This window comes from Vidua macroura, chromosome 3, assembly GCF_024509145.1.
Source record: "Vidua macroura isolate BioBank_ID:100142 chromosome 3, ASM2450914v1, whole genome shotgun sequence".
In the NCBI taxonomy this organism is placed as follows: Eukaryota; Metazoa; Chordata; class Aves; order Passeriformes; family Viduidae; genus Vidua; species Vidua macroura.
Genome location: NC_071573.1, coordinates 27,368,413 through 27,387,049, shown reverse-complemented (window position 1 = coordinate 27,387,049; position 18,637 = coordinate 27,368,413). Strand labels below are relative to the sequence as shown.

At 42.8% G+C, this 18,637-nt stretch overlaps 2 protein-coding genes across 4 annotated transcripts in view; one reads left to right on the top strand and one right to left on the bottom strand.

The window, feature by feature from the left end:
* The window catches only part of BICRAL (BICRA like chromatin remodeling complex associated protein), a 45,364-nt gene extending 35,602 nt beyond the window's left edge, over positions 1–9,762 (bottom strand). For 2 of the 3 annotated variants that reach the window (XM_053973033.1, XM_053973034.1), the window contains exon 1: positions 2–9,008. The gene's annotated coding sequence lies outside the window, so the exon portion shown is untranslated. Of the gene's footprint in view, position 1; positions 9,009–9,727 lie in introns of those variants that run through there. The other variant, XM_053973036.1, reaches the window with a different exon arrangement.
* An 88-nt stretch (positions 9,763–9,850) lies between these two features.
* TBCC (tubulin folding cofactor C) lies at positions 9,851–12,507 on the top strand. Its single transcript, XM_053973042.1, has one exon. The coding sequence runs from the start codon at positions 9,906–9,908 to the stop codon at positions 10,932–10,934; it is 1,029 nt and encodes a 342-aa protein (XP_053829017.1). The 5' UTR covers positions 9,851–9,905; the 3' UTR covers positions 10,935–12,507.
* Positions 12,508–18,637: the final 6,130 nt, after the last annotated feature.

Below are 18,637 nucleotides of genomic sequence, written 5' to 3'. Positions count from 1 at the left end.
CCGTCATGAAAAAGCAGTGCCTTGTCAACGGGGTTTCTTCGCCATCACATCAGGGGCTGGCAGTGTAGGAGAGAGAGAGGGAGAGCGAGAGAGCGAGGGAGGGAGGGGGGAGAGCGAGCGGGAGAGGGAGCGAGCGAGAGAGGGGGAAAGAGAAAGCGAGCGGGAGGAGAGCGCGGCTCCGCTCGGCTCCGCTCCGCGCCCGCACCGCCACCGGCACCGCACCGCCGGGCCCGCCACGGCACGGCACGGCCGCGCAGCTCCGCCGGGACACAACGCCGCAGACCGGCGCCCGGGCACACGCACCGCCGCCCTGGCATGATGAGTCTCCAGCCCCAGCCCGATCCTCGCTCCGCGTTTAAAGCCAGGCCCTTTAAAAACTTCGGCTCTTTTTTTTTTGGGGGGGGGGGGGGGTTGTGTTTTTCAGAAAGCCGTAGGTCTGGAGACCTAGCCTAGACTACTGGCTTTAGGTTAAAAGTTGGGGGTATGTTTGGGGTTACAGGGAAGTAAAACAAAGTTTTTATCCTATTAAAATTAACGTTAATGTTAACAATTTGGTTGATTTCCTTCATATTAAAGCTGTAAATCACTATAAGCTTTGTGGGTGGGAAAGCGTCCCCAGAAAAATAAATGCAAGGTCACCTTGAAAAAGATAATATTTGATCCCCTGGCAATCTACAATATTTTAAGTATTTTTAGATATGTTCTTATCAGCCTTGCTGGAAACAAATTACATGAACTTCAACTACTTTAAAAAGTTTTGGATAACAAAAATGTTAATTTGAAGTCAAAGGTTATAGCACTGAGAGTTCATTAATGCTATTCTACAGTTTACTTCAGCTAAAAGCATTAATAACTTTATTCAAAGCTTTTTTGTTATAGAAAACTATTCCAACTTCCACCATTCACATCATTCATTCATTGAAAACAATTTAATTCTAAAAAATCAATTACTTTTGCAGATAATTCAGAGAAGCCTGGTTTATTAAAAAAAAAAAACATTTTGATTGAAAGCAGATTTTAGCATGCAGATATATGTGTGGTAATGCTTTTAAAACAACAAAAAATCTCTAAGACTCTTTTCTGTTAGTAATGGTAATTCCCAAGGACTTTACTATTTTATTCCTAAGTAACTTTGTTAAAACTCCTTAGAGACAAGGATTTGAAGACTTTATTTAGTAGCACATCCCTCTTTATTAGCAGCACACAGCTCAAAAAGAACTCTTACAATGTCTTAGGTTTTTTGAGCAACTACATCAAAATGGTTATGGGCAGTGTACTAAGTGGACCTTCTCAAAGAAGTTGGCCAGATTGCTTATCTTTAAAAAGAAAATCTCAGCACCTCAGCACTGTTTTTCAATTAGAATCTGTTTATATTATTTTTTTAATTATTCAACCAATTCCAAACTTTCGCCAAAGCCAAGACTCACCTACAAACCTTGTTTACATGCATACCCCCAGTAGAAAACTGAGGTGAAGTTTCAGATCACTCCCAAAGCAGAAGGGTTGGGCCCAGGCAAATAAACCTTAGCACCAGTCCAGCAGATCCTTTGTGCAGCCCAGACCGAACCTGCACGTGGCCGTGCCTCAGCCATCAGCCAGATTATTAACTGCACTTTTTATGAATGCAGCAAGGACCCCAACAGCCACAGTATGGACAGAAACAGCACATGCCAAAGAGCTCTGCAAGAGCTGTAAGCCTATACTCCTGACACCAGCAGCCTTTTGAAAATCCAAAAGGCCAAAACTTCAAGGTTCATAACTTCAGTAAATGCTTCAAGGCCAAACTCTGCCCTGAATTCAAACCTACTCAGCTTCACTGGTTTTAGAGAACATTGCCCAAGCGAGAGCTTGTATGGAGGAACACCACCAGCATTCTCATTTGGTTAACAGGAAGGAACTTTGCTTCAGAGTTTACAAGGCCAAACATCTGATCAGTATGTTGTCATTATTATTACTCTCCCAGTCCTACAGAAACCACAAATAGGAAGTAGGCAATATGACACAAAGAAGGAGAAAGGAAGACAAATGATTTTGAATGGATTCTGTTACCGTAAGAAACACAAGGAATCCTACATAAGTTTTCCATGATGATACCATAACTTACTTTCCCTGAAGGATGTTTCAAGGCAGCATTGACAATAGCATTACTAAGCCGGTACAGTACAAAAAGGGAAGGAGAACTAACATCATCTATACAGTGAAGCACCCTGCAGTAACTAGATTTCTCCATATCTACACACATTTGCTATATATGTTCACTGGTAGAAATGGTTACCAAAAAAAAATCAAGGGTTGGATGTAACTTTGTAGGTCATATTGAAGTACGCACTTAATGTTACCTTCAATTCTAAGAGGTCTGAATGCAGTCATCAGCTGTAATGTTACCACTTTCATGTGTACTACAGAATTTCTCAGACTGTTTGTAAAGAACTACTACTTTTTCCTGGCAGGTTCTCATGCTCTTTTAAGAGCATCATGTGGTGTTTCAGAACTGGGTGTCACTGCCGCAAGAGGTTGCCCCTCTTCTCACTGCCTTACTGCATGACTACAAAAGACTCTGGTATGTCAACATTCTTCTACCTCAAGGTCACCTACTCAGAGCTGTCATCTTCAACCAGAGTCCTATGTACAATGCACAATCAATCAGTTGCTACCTTTCTTTAGCTTTCACAATCACATTAATAAATTTTCCTGTAGCAGCTTTATAAGGAGGAAGGGAAAATAAGCACAAGAAAGGAAAGACCAGTGTCAAAAGGAAGAAGAGAAATCTTTGGAAGACAGAGAGATGTTGGTATAAAAACAGCTACTGGGAACGTCATGTGCACTCATCACACAACAAACTACTTGGCTGTATTTTGACACCAGCTGTCAAACTGTGACCATACTGTTTAACAAATACCACTGTCATAGGTGTGCAAAGACACCAAATGACATTTGGAGTGATCTGATACATTGCTCTGAAATGACAGACTGTGAAGAACTGAAAACTATGCTTAGATATTGAGAGGGAGAAAATAAGGGGGTACAAAACACCCTCATTCATTCTGTCTCCATGTTTCTCCTACATCAAGACTCTTTGCTGATATTCAGCCCATTTTTTGAGGTCTGCATCACATGCACTCCAATTCTTGTGCAATCATAAATTAGTACCCCAAAAGAAGGTAAGGCAGCGATAGATTCATAATGAAGAATTTAAGGATTTAGCTAGTGCATTAAAGGAATTAAAGGCTCGCTCTACAGCCATCCCAAGGTTTTTGCATGAATAGATGGTTTCTAACCTCTACTCACTGCATCCTTTCAGAGATATATTACATGGAAAAGAATGCCATTTGCTTCACTGCAGCCTTGCTTCCTCAGACGGAATCCTTCAGCTCTATTGATGGCACTTCTTCCTCCCATGCTTTCTCTTTCCATTCATTAACGTGTTTCTTACGTCAGCTCATCACCAGTCACACCTTTTACCCATCTACATAAGGCTTAATTATTTAAATAAAAATAAATAACTAAGCTTGAAGGCACAGAAACAGATCGGTCATCATTAAAGGGCACAGGCAATAAGAGGTAGAGGTCACTTGAAAAGTAGGGCACCCAAATGCAGTGGCACAAAGGCAGACAAGGACTTCAACTTGGAATATAAATGTAATATACCACATGCAAAATTCTGTTCAATATCCATATTAACCACCAAATTCTGAATAATTACCACCACTATTTTGATGACTCACCCATAAAAGTTACCTAAACATTACAATGTTCACCTTGATACCATGCCTTCCTTACCCAAAACAGTACTTAGAAAACCTGGGTCATAATTGCATGATGTAATTTGCAAAGCTGCATGATTCCAGTATCAATCATCATACCAAAGACAGGACTACTTGACCAAAGGTATTTTAAGGGATGATTGGTAAGGACGTAGGTAGTAAGAGGGGGTAATGAAGAGTGAACCTCAGAACAAGAGATTTACTCCAATACCAGAAGACAGACAGGTTTCTATGATTGGAGATTGTGTGAAGGCCAACAGGGCTGGTCTGAATCTAAAAAGCAGATTTGGGAGAACTGTGCTTCTCTGAGATGGGGATCTGACACACAGAGGACAATTATGTAAAGCAAAGAAAACATGGTGACTGGAGGTTCCATTTAAACAAATGGCAATTCAAAATTATTACTGGAACAGATCAAGAATTACTATGATTCTCTAGGTTATTTAAATATAGTCTCATATTATTCAGCTTAAAGTACCCTAAAAGGAGAATTAAGTTTGAAAGATTAATAGCTCTCACTTCCAAGTTAGAATATCTTAAGATATCCAGCCACTGAAATGTATCAAAAAAAAAAAAAAAAAATACCCTCACCTCTGGAGACAGAGCTTTACTACAGAAATAATGGAGAGGTAATCTTGCCTAACTAACACTGCCAAAACTGATGGAAGAATTTAAACTAAAAATGATGGCAGAAATTGGGACAACCTTCTATCATATTCATAGCTCATTTGGCTAGCACAAAATAATGGGGAAAAAAATCAGATAAGTAAGAATACAGAAATACAGACTAGTATACTAATGAATGGACACAAGGGTTTGGGTCTTTTGTTTTGGTTTGGTTTTTTTTTAACATAGTAGTAATTAAAAACTGCTGCCTGGCAATGAAACGAACAAAAGAAGCATTCCTAATACAACTGAGGTGTTTCAGATGATGTTAAAAAAAATAAAATAGGAGGAATTTAAGCAAAAAAAGGAGGCCTAAAACATGAAATAGGTGATATAGGGCTACAGAAACATGGTGGAAGAGTAAATTATACCAAAGGCATTTGTGTTCTTGAAAGAAACACAGACCTGCTAAGCTATACTTGTATAAGCACAAGACAAAATGGATGAACAGAAGGGACGTTATGAATAAAGCGCCAGCTAAGTCAGAACTTTTGAGATAGAATAGTTTTACTTGGACATTTCTGAGTCCCTGCTATGAAATCAACTGGGTAAGATTTGGATATGAATGAAGATTGCTGTAAAAGAAGTCTTTATATTATCACTAGAAAGGGTATCAATAGGAATGGAATTTATTCTCAGATTTAGACTGAAGAACAAATGCTAATAATAGGAGGAGGAAGCCCTCATTCAAAATTATAGCTGACAGACTTTTTCCTAAGATGAATAAATTGCAAAAAGAATACAAGTATAGTTTTATCCACTAGGGAATATACTACAGGAGAGCTAATAGGAAAACTTGGATATGACTTAGAGTTAATTCTATTTAAATTACTCAGAAAGATAAAGGGAATATGTTTGCAAGTAAGATTCACAATTCCAAAATAGAAAACTTTGATATGCTATTGAATCTAGGTGGTCCATTGAACTGGCTAGACCAGTAACCAGTTTTCTGAAATGCATTTTAAAAAACAATTGTAAAAGTATCTGAAGTGTAAAGCAAGGCAATGAAAAAAATCTCTCAGAAACTCCATAACAAATAAAATAATTGCCTTAAGGGAGAGTCCATAAAGCAGTATCTGTAGCTTACATACTAAATCTGCAGAATTTAACTACAGTCAATTAGCAAGTTAGGATTCTATATAGCAGTCAGCAGCTAGACCTGGACCAAACCTAAGTGATTTGCTGTTCTTGAGCTCTTGTGTTTAGCATATTTGGGCCTTGCTTTTTTGATCTGAAAGTACCTTTTGTCATAAAGTACTATGCTTTGAAGCCTATCCCTGGTTTTGAAGGATAACTCATTTTCGTAGAAATTAATCTGTTTCTCCACCTTTAGCATTGGAAATACCAGGTTCTCAGAAGGGACCAGCTCAGACTAGTTTCAAAACAAGTGCACCTTGACTGGTTGGAATATAATTAGTATCTTAAGCATTCCCAAGGATTACATTCAAAGCTTTTGCATTACTCACAGCAATTAAGTTGCACCAAGTAAGTTTCATAGTTTTAGCTTTAACACTCAATAAGTGATGTAAAAACACATGTATTTTACATTGTACTGGCTTTCCATGTGGACAGATATATAAAGTACAACATTTTAGTGCAAACAAAAGCTTTAAAAAAAAAAATCAGTATGCCAAATGTAACGTTCAAAGAATTTCTTTTTTTCCAAGTGAACCGAGATACAGTAACTCAACATTCACTTTTAATGAAGCCCCATTGCAGCGTGACAAATGTGCAGCCTACAGTATCTTAAATGAATCATAATATGGCTTACATCTTTAATGCCTGATCACAGTGCCAGAGGAGTTCAAAGAGCCCTTACTAAAACCACCAGTAGAAACGCTGGTTGCACAAGCCGCTGAAGTACCTACTTTGTAGCCAGAAGTAATTACGTTGCTCTGCTAATCTCTGCTGCAGAAACTCAATCTAACAGACAAAGATCATATCTATCAGATAAGGGCTCCATGCAAGGCACCGAGGCTGCTGCTTTTCTTGAAAACACACAGAGCATTTTTGTGTGTGACCGTGCAACGTAGATGCATACCACGCTTTGGAATAAAAATTGTCAGTGTTGGGAATACATACTGATGATAAGGAATAACTCTACTTCCTTCCTTCCTCTGCTTGAGAGACTGCAAATCTACATCTTGAGATCACGCCGCATCTATGAGCTCCCTGACTTTTACAAGCACAGGAACCTCAGGGGTAAGAATCCATTATTATGAGGCTGAACACACAGTTGCCTCTGTGGATCTTACTTTTATTCCCCACTCTTCTTAAAATAATGATGGAACGAGACAGGATCTTGAACCTTCAGCGGAACTACACAATACATCTCACTTAAAAGGCTATGAGGTAATGCTGTTGAGCTATACCAAATCAGTAGGAAATATTTCAGGCAGATAGCATTTACGACTGATAACCATGGAACACAGATTTAAACCTGGAAGCATGTACAGAGCTCACGTTTCCAGAGTTTCACAGCACTAGATCAAAGTAAACAAGTGCAACCTGCAACTTCACATAAAATAAATGACACTGTACAGTCCAAACAAAAGCACAAGGTCTTACTGAAATGACTGTTATCTACTTTCAAACCAGAGAGGAATGAAAGCACACTCAAGAGGGAAAAAATAGTAAAAAAATATAACACAGAGAATGATGTGCCTTACTTTTTTGTCATATCCTCAAACAGCCAAACTACTTGTTACAGCTTACCCAAATGACTCCAAGCCTGAGCTAGAAGGCTTACATTTTATTCAGGTGGTTACTTAGTGTCTGGCACACTAAGCAGCCTTAAAACATAGAAGTTGCTGCCAGCAAAGTCAGGAAGAAAATTATCAGTCTTTATATGACCACCAAAAAAAAGTGTACATGCCAATATAAATTATACAAAAACCTCAAATTGTAAGTGTGGAAAGCAATTTTGGAACATCAGGACAAAACAGTTGGAAGACTTTTACAGCTCCCTTTTTAATTTTTCATTATGGTCATACATTTCACTTTCTTGTGTTTGGGTATATTTTGGGTATATTTTTGCTTTTAACAAAAAAAAAAAACAATTGTGCACATTAGCAAGGTGAAAAGTTTCCAGTCTCTCCCAGAAGCTCCTATTCACAAGGGTATTTGGTCTTCATTCATTCAAACCTCCAATCACCCATACAAAAAACAATTCAGGACACCTAGCATCCTAAGTGCCCAGATACAATAAGGAGTAATTATACTACAGCATGAAATACTTAACATTTATTCTGTGCTGTGTACACTAATGCTTGCTTACAATCCTTCCATATATGAAGTTCTTTTACCCAATGCAGTTCATCTACTGGCTCCCATCTGCGTTAACAAGACCAAAGTCATACTCCAGGAATATTTGTGCATATGAAAACCAGCAAAAACCTTTTTCTGTCAATATCCTCACGTATGGGATAAGCACTTCCATCACTGTTACCACCTGTATTAGCTAGACTCATGGGAGCATAAGGCAAACAGAGCCTGCTAGCTAAAATGAAACTTCCACATCTTTCAATAACATGGCAATAAAGATTTTTTTCTTACAGAGAATTAATTGCACCATATTCCTGCCTGCTGGAGCATTGCTGCAGTAACTGCAGAAGTGGATTTGACTATTTATTAGAAAAAAATACCTAATATTTACTACTAAATGTATAATTTAAACATATTGGTAGGAAAAAATATCAAGTAAGAATATTGCAATACCCTTCCTTTTTCATGACTGAGCACACTCCCCTTCTACAGAGTAAGATTTTAATTTTTAAGACTCAATCTAATCCTTCAGAAACAAAATTCGGAATATTGCAATATTGCAACAGATGTAATGCCATATTAAGATCTGTAATGCATCAAACACCACCTATCCCACTGCCCAGCCACCCTGCTCCAAAGTGCTACTGTTACATAATGATCCCTTGCAATCCCCTTAGTTTATATGTTAACACTGTTAAGGAAAGAATATTCTCTATTGTAGTATGAATCCTTTACAAGGATTAAAGGCATTTCACTGCCTTTCCTCTGTCATCCAAACTGGACTGACATTACCATATGTAAGGTTCACATACTCCATACATTCTAACAACATTATATCATTTCTAACACAGAAATTAAACCACATTCTCAGGAAACAGAAAACAACAGCTAATTTCAAGTTAAAGGTACTTTGAAAGGCTAACCTTAAGGAACGTAACAACCTATACTTCCAAACAGGAACATACAGCAAAAAACTCATGCTATTACCAAACAGAAGACAAAAATCAGATTATCTACTTTGGGTTTACCACCCTTTTGTTTCAATGGATAGTCTTAGGTCCTGTGTCAATTTGTTACAAGTAACTTCAAAATGACAAGGGAAAGGAGATGGTATTTGTAGAAATGGACAGGAGTGAAATTTGTTTTCGTATTTCTAAGAGAGTGCTTAGTGTTAACTTACTTTGCACAAACTAAAATCCAAGTAATAGAAAAACAATTCTCAAATGAATGCAGCAAAGCAATGGTCACTTTTTTACTTTGCAGACAGTGTGCTTAATTTCTAGTTCCTACTGCAGATTTACTTTAAACACATCTCTTAACTATAAAAGCCTTCCTTCCCATGTTTCCATAAAGGCCTCTGTGGATTGCTCATAGAGTCCTCCCTCTGGAGCACAGTAATCCACTGGCAGTGCTCCCACTTTTCCCTCAAGAACCGAACTCTCTTCTGGAACAAAACACTCCAGAAGCCAAATAAGCAGTGAGGAAGAAATCGATCCACCTGGCAACACCTTTGCAGTTACCTGCAAGGCTCAGCAGCCTTTTCCTCAGCCACTTCACTGCGGGAGAGGGAAACAGCAGGGAAGGTTTATTAGAGCACGGCGCGTACGGAGCCTCCCGAAGGCGCCGGCCGTGTGAGGCTGCCAGGGGACCCCACCCGGGCAGGGGGGCCGGGACTGCCCGGAGCCTCGGGTGCACGGGGCAGCACGGGGCGCCTGGCGCGGCCCCGAATCCGCCCGGGAGGGCAGGAGGAGCTCTGGGCTGCGGCCCCTCCGCCTCCCGCCCGAGCCCACACCGAGCCGCTCCTTCCCTCGCCCGCCCCGGCCCCGCCGCTCGCGGGAGCCCCCGCGCCCAGGGCCAGCGGCGACGGGCGCGGCCCGGGCGGGGAGATGTGGGTGTAAGCACAGCAGCGGGAAGAACCGGGCAGCTCCGCGCGGGCACAGCGGGGGAGCGGGGCGGGGGCTTATTTATATCCCGGGCGCTAATTTGGGAAGCGGGATAACCCGCCCCGCACGGCACCTGCCGACAGCACTCACCCCATCCCGCGGAGAGGCGGCGGCCCCTTTAAGACCGCGGGAGACCCCTCCCTCCGGCCCTCCCGCCCTCCCCCTCCGCGCGCCTCCCAGGCCGCCAATCGGCGGCGGCGACGCAGCCAGGGCTGCGGGCAGCCAATCCGCGCGCCGCTTGGTGACCGCAGGGGAGGCGAGCGGCAAGATGGCGGCGCCGGGAGAGGCAGCGGCCGTGGCGGCTCCCTCACAGCCCGAGGCGGCCGCGAGCTCGGCCGCCTCCGCCGTGGTGCTGCCGGAGCGGCTGCAGCGGCGGGAAGCGGAGCGGCAGCAGGGCGTAGAGCGGCAGCGGCAGAAGAAGGAGGCGCAGGTAGTGAAGGAGGAGCAGAGCGAGTTCTTCCTGGCCGCCTTCGCCCGGGAGCGGGAGGCCGTGGAGGCGCTGCTGGCGGAGGGGACGCTGGAGGAGGCTGCCGCCCGCCTTCAGGCGCTGCAGAAGCTGCTGACGGGCAGCGTGCGGTTCCTGGCGCCCTACGAGGTGCGGCAGGGGCAGGAGACCGTGGCGCGGCTGCAGGGAGACCTGGCGGTGCGACGGCAGCAGCTGCAGCCCAAGAAGAAATTCGCCTTCCGCGCCCTCAAGAAAGAAGCGGCCCCGGGCAGCGCCCCGCGCCCCGCTGAGCCCGCCCCGCCGGACCTCGTCGCGCCCGACCCCGACCTCGCCGAGGGCGAATCGGGCGGGCCGCCGCTGTGCGGGTTCAGCGGCGCCCAGGACGAGGAGCTGGAGCTCGGCCCCGCGGAGCTGCTGCAGCGGGACGTGCTGCTGTCGGAGCTGCGCGGCTGCCGGGTGCAGCTCCGCGGCAACCCCAACACGCTGCGGGTGCGCGACTGCAGCGGCTGCACCGTGCTCTGCGGGCCCGTGTCCACCTCCGTGCTGGTGGACGGCTGCAGCGACTGCCTGCTGGCGATGGCCTGCCAGCAGCTCCGCACCCACCGCACCCGCGACTGCCGGGTCTACGTGCAGGTCACCAGTCGGGCCGTAATCGAGGCCTGCTCTGATGTCTCCTTCGCCCCCTACTCCTGGAGCTACCCTGGTATTGAGCGAGATTTCGAGTCGTCTGGGCTGGACAGAAACCGTAACAACTGGAACCTGGTGGATGACTTTGACTGGCTGGCGACTGACAAGCCTTCACCCAACTGGAGCCTGATCCCCGAGCAGGAAAGAATGACAAGCTGGGACTGACTGCTGAGGCAGCTCTGCTGTGCAAGAGATCCTCGTGTAAACGCACTGATCCACAAACTGTGGGACTTAATCCCCAATATGCCATTAAATGATTCCATTCTGTATTCAAATTTCGAATATATGGCTGGATTTCTTAGTTGAAGAATACCAGTCAAATAGAGTTTACTGTTCTTGCACAAATTGCTGCTATAATCTGTATGTATCACTGTGGGATTTCTGAATTTCTGAAGTGAGTTATAACTTTCATTGTGAGTTATAACTTATTTATGTGTGACAAATGCCACTGATACACAAACAACAGTGAGCCTCTGTTAGAGCTGTTGTACTGCTTTCACTCACTGGCAGACTGAATTAGCTGCAAGTAGTGCAAACTGTACTGGAATGAAAAGATGAAGTACCAAATTTCCCATGTTTTTGTGGTTCTCATGTTCTGACAACAGCACAGTGTATCTTAGGGGGAGTGCAGAGCAGTACTGCTGTGAGGTAATGGGGTGAAAAAAGGTTCATTTAAAGGGAGAGTTTGTAACTGTACAGTGCAGCAGACTGAGATGCAACCTAGGCTATGATACAACAATGAGCCAGCTTCTGTTGATTCAGGTTAAATCTATAAGTTGGCTTTAGACTTTTATTTCAAGTGAGAGAAGTCTAAAGGAAAAAGGTTCTAATAAACATCTGATGCTCTCCTAATATATTGATTACTTGAAATTAAGAAACCTATAGAGTCTGTATAAATACTAAAGCTTCACAATCTATAAATGCTATGCGGAAGGATGCTGCTTCTGTAAGCAGCTCGAGGCATCCAGCAAGTGCTGATGAACATCACAGAAGCTGGGTTAACTGTTCCTCTGCAAGCTGAAGCTTCAGGGGAGAGGTGTTCAGGGATGTCCCACTAGTTTTCCAGACAACAGGCTTTGTGTGCTGTGATCCTAATTTGCGACACTCTGCTGCTGCATACATGCAGTGTTGGCAGAGAGAGTCAGTAAAACAGAAATATGAGGTGCTATATTCCAATTCCAAAATTGCATGTTACCTTGCATAAAGTGCAGAATAGTTTAAGTCTCTTCACTCCTGCTAAATAAAAATAAAAAAGTAGCAGCACTATGGAATGCAATGTCTTTACAGTGCCCTGTTAGTGGTGCTGAAGTGACCACTGTCCATATATAAAATATACATAACAGTTTTAGGTTTCTAAAACCCCTCCTTAACTTGTGACATTTTTCAAGAAATAATTGTTTCTCTTTCCTTAGCATAAAGCTTTATTGTAAAACTTGAAATTGTTTATGCTGTGCAGCCATCATCTATGTGCCTCTAACAGACACTAAATCCTAGCTGAACCATCAAAAACTGCATTACTGCCAGGAGAAGTTCCTGAAACTTCACTTAGGTGCTTGTCTGGTTTTGAGCAGAAAATGTTTTTATATAAATTGTTTTCAGCGTATTTAATTTAAAGGGGGAGGGCAAAATGGATTTTTTTTTAATATTCCTTATGATTTTTAGTTTTGTTTACTTCTGTTAATATATATTTTTTTGACTGAATTGGATTTTGCATTTCAAATATATTTGCTTTGAATTATTTTAGTTGTTCCTTTACTAATGAGTCTTCTTTGCAGTGACAGCATCATAAAATGATTTAAAGAATACACCCTCAGTCTTACTTTAATGTACATAATTTATATCCTTTGTTAGAGGGATGTGATCTGTTGAGGCGCTCAAGTATTTTAACACATTCATCTTGGTACAGAACCTGATTTTGTAGTTAATTGTTCTTCAGATCAATCCTGTTAGCATTTTCTAGCCTTGAGATTGCAAAATGTTCAGCCTGTAAGAACTACGGTAAGCCTTTGCTCTACTTGCCCAAAGCTCTAAACATTTACACCTTCTTCCTGTGGCGATGGATCCAGACAGGGAAAGAGACCCCAGGCTGTGGCTGTGGCAGGTACCAGGGATGCACTGAGGCTTCCCAGCCTTCCTCACATGGAAGTGCTATGTCCTGTTCCAGCTCTTGGCCCATGGCATGCAGTACTGCCTGAATAAACAGAGCAGGAGTCAAAACATGGAAGTTTAAACTTCAATTTCTCTCTGAAATTGCTTCCTTGGGGATGTTCTTCACAAACCAGTTACTGACATCCCAGCTCATAATGTTTTCTTTCCTCCAAATACTTAGCTTTGGTCAAACCACAGTTAGCAGGTAATACTCTTCAGGAACATGGTGCCAGACAATTACCCTAAAGATTTAGCATTACCTTTGTAATACAAAACACATAACTGGCTCTTGGTCTCAGGCATGGCATGAAACAAGGAAATTCAAATTGAGAACAGTAAGTCCAGAAAAATTTGGTCAGGCAAATACCTAAATGTGATTATAGTTCTAAACAAACAATTTCATATATATACACACACAGAGTTGCACATGTTTCCATATTCCTTTTTTAAATGACAGTTTCCTCATGTAGAATCAGAAATTCAAGGGTATTTTGAAACAACAGTCTCTTAGTGTTGTATGAGAACTTAAATACTAGTAAAGGTTTACTAGCATGCTCATGGGCTATTCAGTATAGAAATTGCAACTTTTTTGGGTCTAAGAAAGAGAAGCCAAATCCCTAAGTATTTCTAATCAGATAACAATCACCCTGCATAATGTACAACTGAAGTGAACAAAGTCTCTTCAAGAATTCTAGCCCTGGTTTGCATCACAGTTCCACCAGGAACTTCTTTAAAAACCATGCACTTTAAAGAAATTAGTGATGCTAGACATCACAAGGGGCTGAAAAAGAAATGCCGACCGCATGGAATAACAGAACATCAGCACCACAAACCTTGTACAAATTTGCCCTGAAGAGAAGCTAACAGGCAGAAAGTTTCTAAAAATAGAGTTTATAAAAATTGAGTTGCAGAACCATTTTCCACAGGAGTCAGGAAAACAGTCCTGTTTCAAACATTTTTGAAAGACAGTCTAGTTGGACAGACCTCCTCCAGCCAGTGGCCTCACCAAAATCTTTAAGGCCAGTGAAACTTCCTTAGTCCACCACAGGGCTGTTACTCAGCCTTGTAAAGCTCCTGTGTGTGTCTGTGGAGGAAATAAAACAGTTCTATGCAAAGACACACAACACTGAAGCCGTGGGAGAAAACTGAGGCCACTTTCCAGGACACACAGAGCTTTGAGCTTTGCCAGGCACTGAGGGGTGGCACAGACCAAAACCTGTATCCAGAGAAGCAGCCAGGAGCTTTGCTGCTGCTTCCATGGGGCCATCCCCTCACCCAGAGGTCTGTCCTGAGAGGGATCAACCCCACCTCGGTTCCCTTTTGAGTCCAGGCATTTCCCTCTGTCTGCCCCTGCTTCTCTGAGCAAAAGGAACAGAAATGGAGTTATTTACATTCTATCTTTAGCCAGCTCTCTTTCATGTAAATAGACTCTGACATGAGCTGTAGTAGAATAGTTTCGTGAAAAAAATGGGTAAGAAATACATGCATAAGACAATTTTCTACACACTTTTAAGCATTATATTTCTGAAGGCTTGGATTGTTTTTTTTGAAGTTTCTTATTTAAGCAATAGCTGTATGTAGAAAAGGTTCAAATCTCAATGGTTTTACCTGGAATTGCTTCAGGTTTTACTAAACAGTCAATTTCATCACATACAAGGAAAGACAGGAATAGCAAGAAAAAGAATCTATGCAACTTGGGGAAATTTCAGCATTTCCATTCACATCATTATCTGATTTATCTGACTGAGTGGAAGATCCCCCTATTGTGCTGAGATGTTTTCCAACAGTAATGACTATAATGAGCTTTTTGTAAGCTTCTTTTAATTCCCAACATATTTCTTTCCTGTTTCTGCAAATATAAACTTTGATTTCTAACTCTTATTTTTTAAGCAGTGAATGCTACACCCCAGGCATCCCAATAATACAAATACTCATAATGACCATCTTGGAGGTCAAAAAAAAAAAAAAAAAAAAAGCTGTGTTTTCTGAACATGTTACACACCACACATGAATGATGGCTGAAATTCTCAAATTCTATCCAGAGCAATACCACAACAAAATGCCCACAGTGTGCCCCAGCAAAGTGCAGGAGCCACAGAGTACCGCAGATCAAATCACCCTTCCCAGGATTTACAACAATACCAGCAGTTAATTTAGAACTTGCCTCTGTTTCCAGCCTCAGAACCTGCAGTCACCTCACATGCCACAAAAATAGTAGCCTACCAAGTTACCTGTGTAAGGAGGTTAAAAAAAAAAAAAAAGTAATAAATCAGCCTTTTCTCCACCTGATAATCGTACAGTGAGGTACAGCATTTTTATCACGTTGCTCCTTGGGAGCGTTCCTGTTCACACCGCAGAGTTACAATTGAAAGCAAAACCATAAGAGTGGGTACATGAGCAAACCTCTCTACAATAGCTTCCCATCAAAGGTAAAACTAGTCATCATTATTCTTGCAGTGAAATATAACCACTCCTAGGGAAGGGAAAGGGGAGAAAAAAGAGCCTCAGAAAGGCACACATTTGATATCACAGAGCAGTGTGAAAGAATGATTGGGCCAGGAAATTATTCTTTTTACCGGGGCACTTCCACAGTTTAGGCATTTATGTACTTTTTATCTTACATCCCTGAAGATGGAAAGATTAAGATTGGTCCAGGGCCGAGCACCAGACTGTTTAACAAATACCAGATTAAATAGTTTACATTCCTCTCTCTTAACTGATAATTTGTACCTTATATGTAGGTTAGCAGGCATAGCTTTTTGGAAAGGTATCAATATTGTATTGTTATACATACACATTATAATTTTTAACTAGATTTTGAATTTGAAAAGATTCATGGTGAAATCAATAATAATTTGAACATTTTATTCTACCATTTTTTCTCCCAATATTGGCATATGAATTATACAGTTGAATTTAATAGACAACCTTTGAGGAGACCATTAACTCAAACATTCTTGCAGCAATTAGCTTTTATCTGCTATGGATCAATTTCAGCATTTTCTATTTGAAGTGGTAGTAAGTGCCAAACTAAAGACGAATCGCAGCCAAGAAAAAACTTTTTAAGAAAAGCAGATGCCAGGCAAAAAGAGCTTTCTTTTTTAAACTGTTGACACCCACCCCAAAACGCTTCTCGATGATCCCCCATCGCCTTCCTCTCCTCCAGGCTGCTCTGCCAGAGACAGGCCTTGGCTGCCCAGTTTGTGCCGATGCTTGCACAGGGTTTGCCTGCTCCGTGTCTGGGACAATGGGGAAGCATTCATTCCCACTTTAAAAAATGTTAACCAATCCCCTTTAAAACCCCAAAGCGCGGCGAGTCAGGGTAATAGGTGGGGTAGTTTTTGCCACTTGAAGTCCCCAGCTGTTCTTGAGTCGTTGAAAGCTACTTAAATAAACAGCGCTTTTCCTAATCCGGGTTCTTTTGGTAGTGCTGATTGCTCTCCGTGATGATTTTAAAGTATCACCCGAAGTCTCCAGGGTCTAATTAGGAGGTGAGTGTCCCTTCCTGAACATCAGGTCCGGGATTTTTACTGATCTCCCAGCTAACGCTAGCAATTTAGCAGTGACTTATGAGGACCCCTCCCGTTTCCTTTGTTATAGGCAGAAGAGTAAATCTGAAGGGATCAGTGAGCCCTGAAGCATGCCCTGCATGTTCTACTTCAATACTTTGATTCCTGAATTAGAGGAAACACCGTAGTGTATACACTTATGTGATTTTGCTGCATCAGATTTATCATGGGTATCTAAATGTTAAATTATTAAGCTGACAGGTATTCAGATTCTTCTGTGCTCCTGTATACGAAATTACCCATATCCAGAGCAGCACCAGGCTTACATCTGCTGCGGGCACGATGTATTTCATTGTATATCCTCACGACCTGCAGACCTGGTAGAGAATTATTTTCCACTTTAATTACAGTTTCACTGTCATCACTGACAAGAAAGGAAATGGTTTCAAATTCCTTTATCTAGAATTAACTCCAGGTCAGATAAATACATTTTCCAAACTCAAGTCTCTTAGCTGAGCCCTGAAAGAGTCAGTGAAACACAATACGTGCTACATTGGTTGTGGGATATTTTGCCAGGAGAGATGTTATTTCAGAACCATTACTTATTGCACAAAACCATGAATTGGCTCTCTCAAGAAACAGCATTTCTCATGCACTTCACGGCAAGAGGAGAGAATAGTCTCTGATGGATAATCACCTTCCCTCTCATCTTACACACTCACTCTTCACCAGCAAGGGCAGCAGCAGTGCAAACCACCAGGCTTGCTCTAGAAAAACCCCAGTTACCAGCTGCTCTCCAGCTCAGTGCAATAGCACCAGGATGGCCGGAAAAAGGTCCACCACAAAAACCTTCTATCAGGACAGGAAGAAGTAGTGAGTTGCCAGCCTTTGTCCCTCCTGAAGGAACTTTCAGCATTCCAGGATCTCAAATGGTAAATGAGAAGCGTCCACGGTACCACAGAGCTGCAGACCATCAAAACGCTATTTTTCAGTGCTTGGGCTTTTTAATTATTTGTGTTATTATTTTTCACACTTGCCTTCCTCCTAACACATCCCTTCCCCGCTCTGTCCCCGGGGACTGGTGGCCATGCTGCTGGCAGCCACTAGAGGATGTCCCCAGGGACTTGGGTGGTGGCAGCAGCAGGTCTGGTTGACAGGCAAGAAAGGATCCTCCCAGCCCCTCTTCTGGGGCTGCTCCTCTCTCCCCTGCAGCATTAGCACCCGTGCCCTCACACTTCTGCAGGAATGTTTTCCATTGCTGGGGTTAATTTTGTGTTGTGGTGGCAGGGGTGAGGCAGTGCAGGAATTTCCCAGCAGCTCCAAACCCCTGCGGGGCGAGTGAGAGATGATATTTCAAAGCAAGCAAAACTCCTCAAGCAGTGGAGCGAGTGAAAGCCCGGCACCGCTGCTTGCCTGACACCGCCGAGTGCCGCAGGGAGGAGGCGGCAGCTGCAGGAGGGAGTCGTACCCTCCTCTCTGCCCGCTCCAGCCTGAAAGCAGAGCCAGCTGCAGGTCCTTCAGCAGGGCCAGAGGACCCCCGGGATGCCTCCCTTGCACTCAGATACAACGTCTCCAGGGTCCCTCTCCAGCTGCTGAGTTGAATTCCTCCCTGATGTAAGCTCCCGGGTGGGTCTCCTTGGGCAGCCCTGCTCCCCTCCTTAGCCCGGTGATTATCCAGTAAGCTGCTCATGCCAGCTCACTTTTTATAAAAGCACCTCTAGACTTCAGCCCAGGGTTTATTTATTGAGTTTCTCTGCACTTGTCCTTTCTCCTGCTCTCCTGCCAAGACCCAGAGATGTACAAGCCCTGGAAGTAAATAGAAAATGCCAAGCTCAGTTGTTTTAGGTCACCATAAACTACACGCTTATCTGCTTTCAGAATACATAAGCCACAGGATATCATCTCAAGTCAACACAGAAGGATAAGGACTAGAACACAGGTCTGGCTGTAGATATGAATATATTGGGATCATGGTGGGGAAGTGTATGTTTGTACATAAGCAGCCTTTTTTAATTCAGAGCCCTCTTCCTTTTTCCTTATAGGTTCCATATTGTTCTGGCAACAAAGATCTTTTTATATCTCTGGGGTTTCATATTCCACCCAGCAGCCTATCATAGGAGAGCACAAATCTACTAAATAGTAAAATGAGGGATTACTTCCACTCATCTGTTGACAGACATTTCTCCAAATTGGATCAAATGATTAAAGGTA

Bases quoted from the DNA above. Each gene is read 5' to 3' on its own strand.
- TBCC (XM_053973042.1), top strand. From the start codon at position 9,906: ATGGCGGCGCCGGGAGAGGCAGCGGCCGTGGCGGCTCCCTCACAGCCC.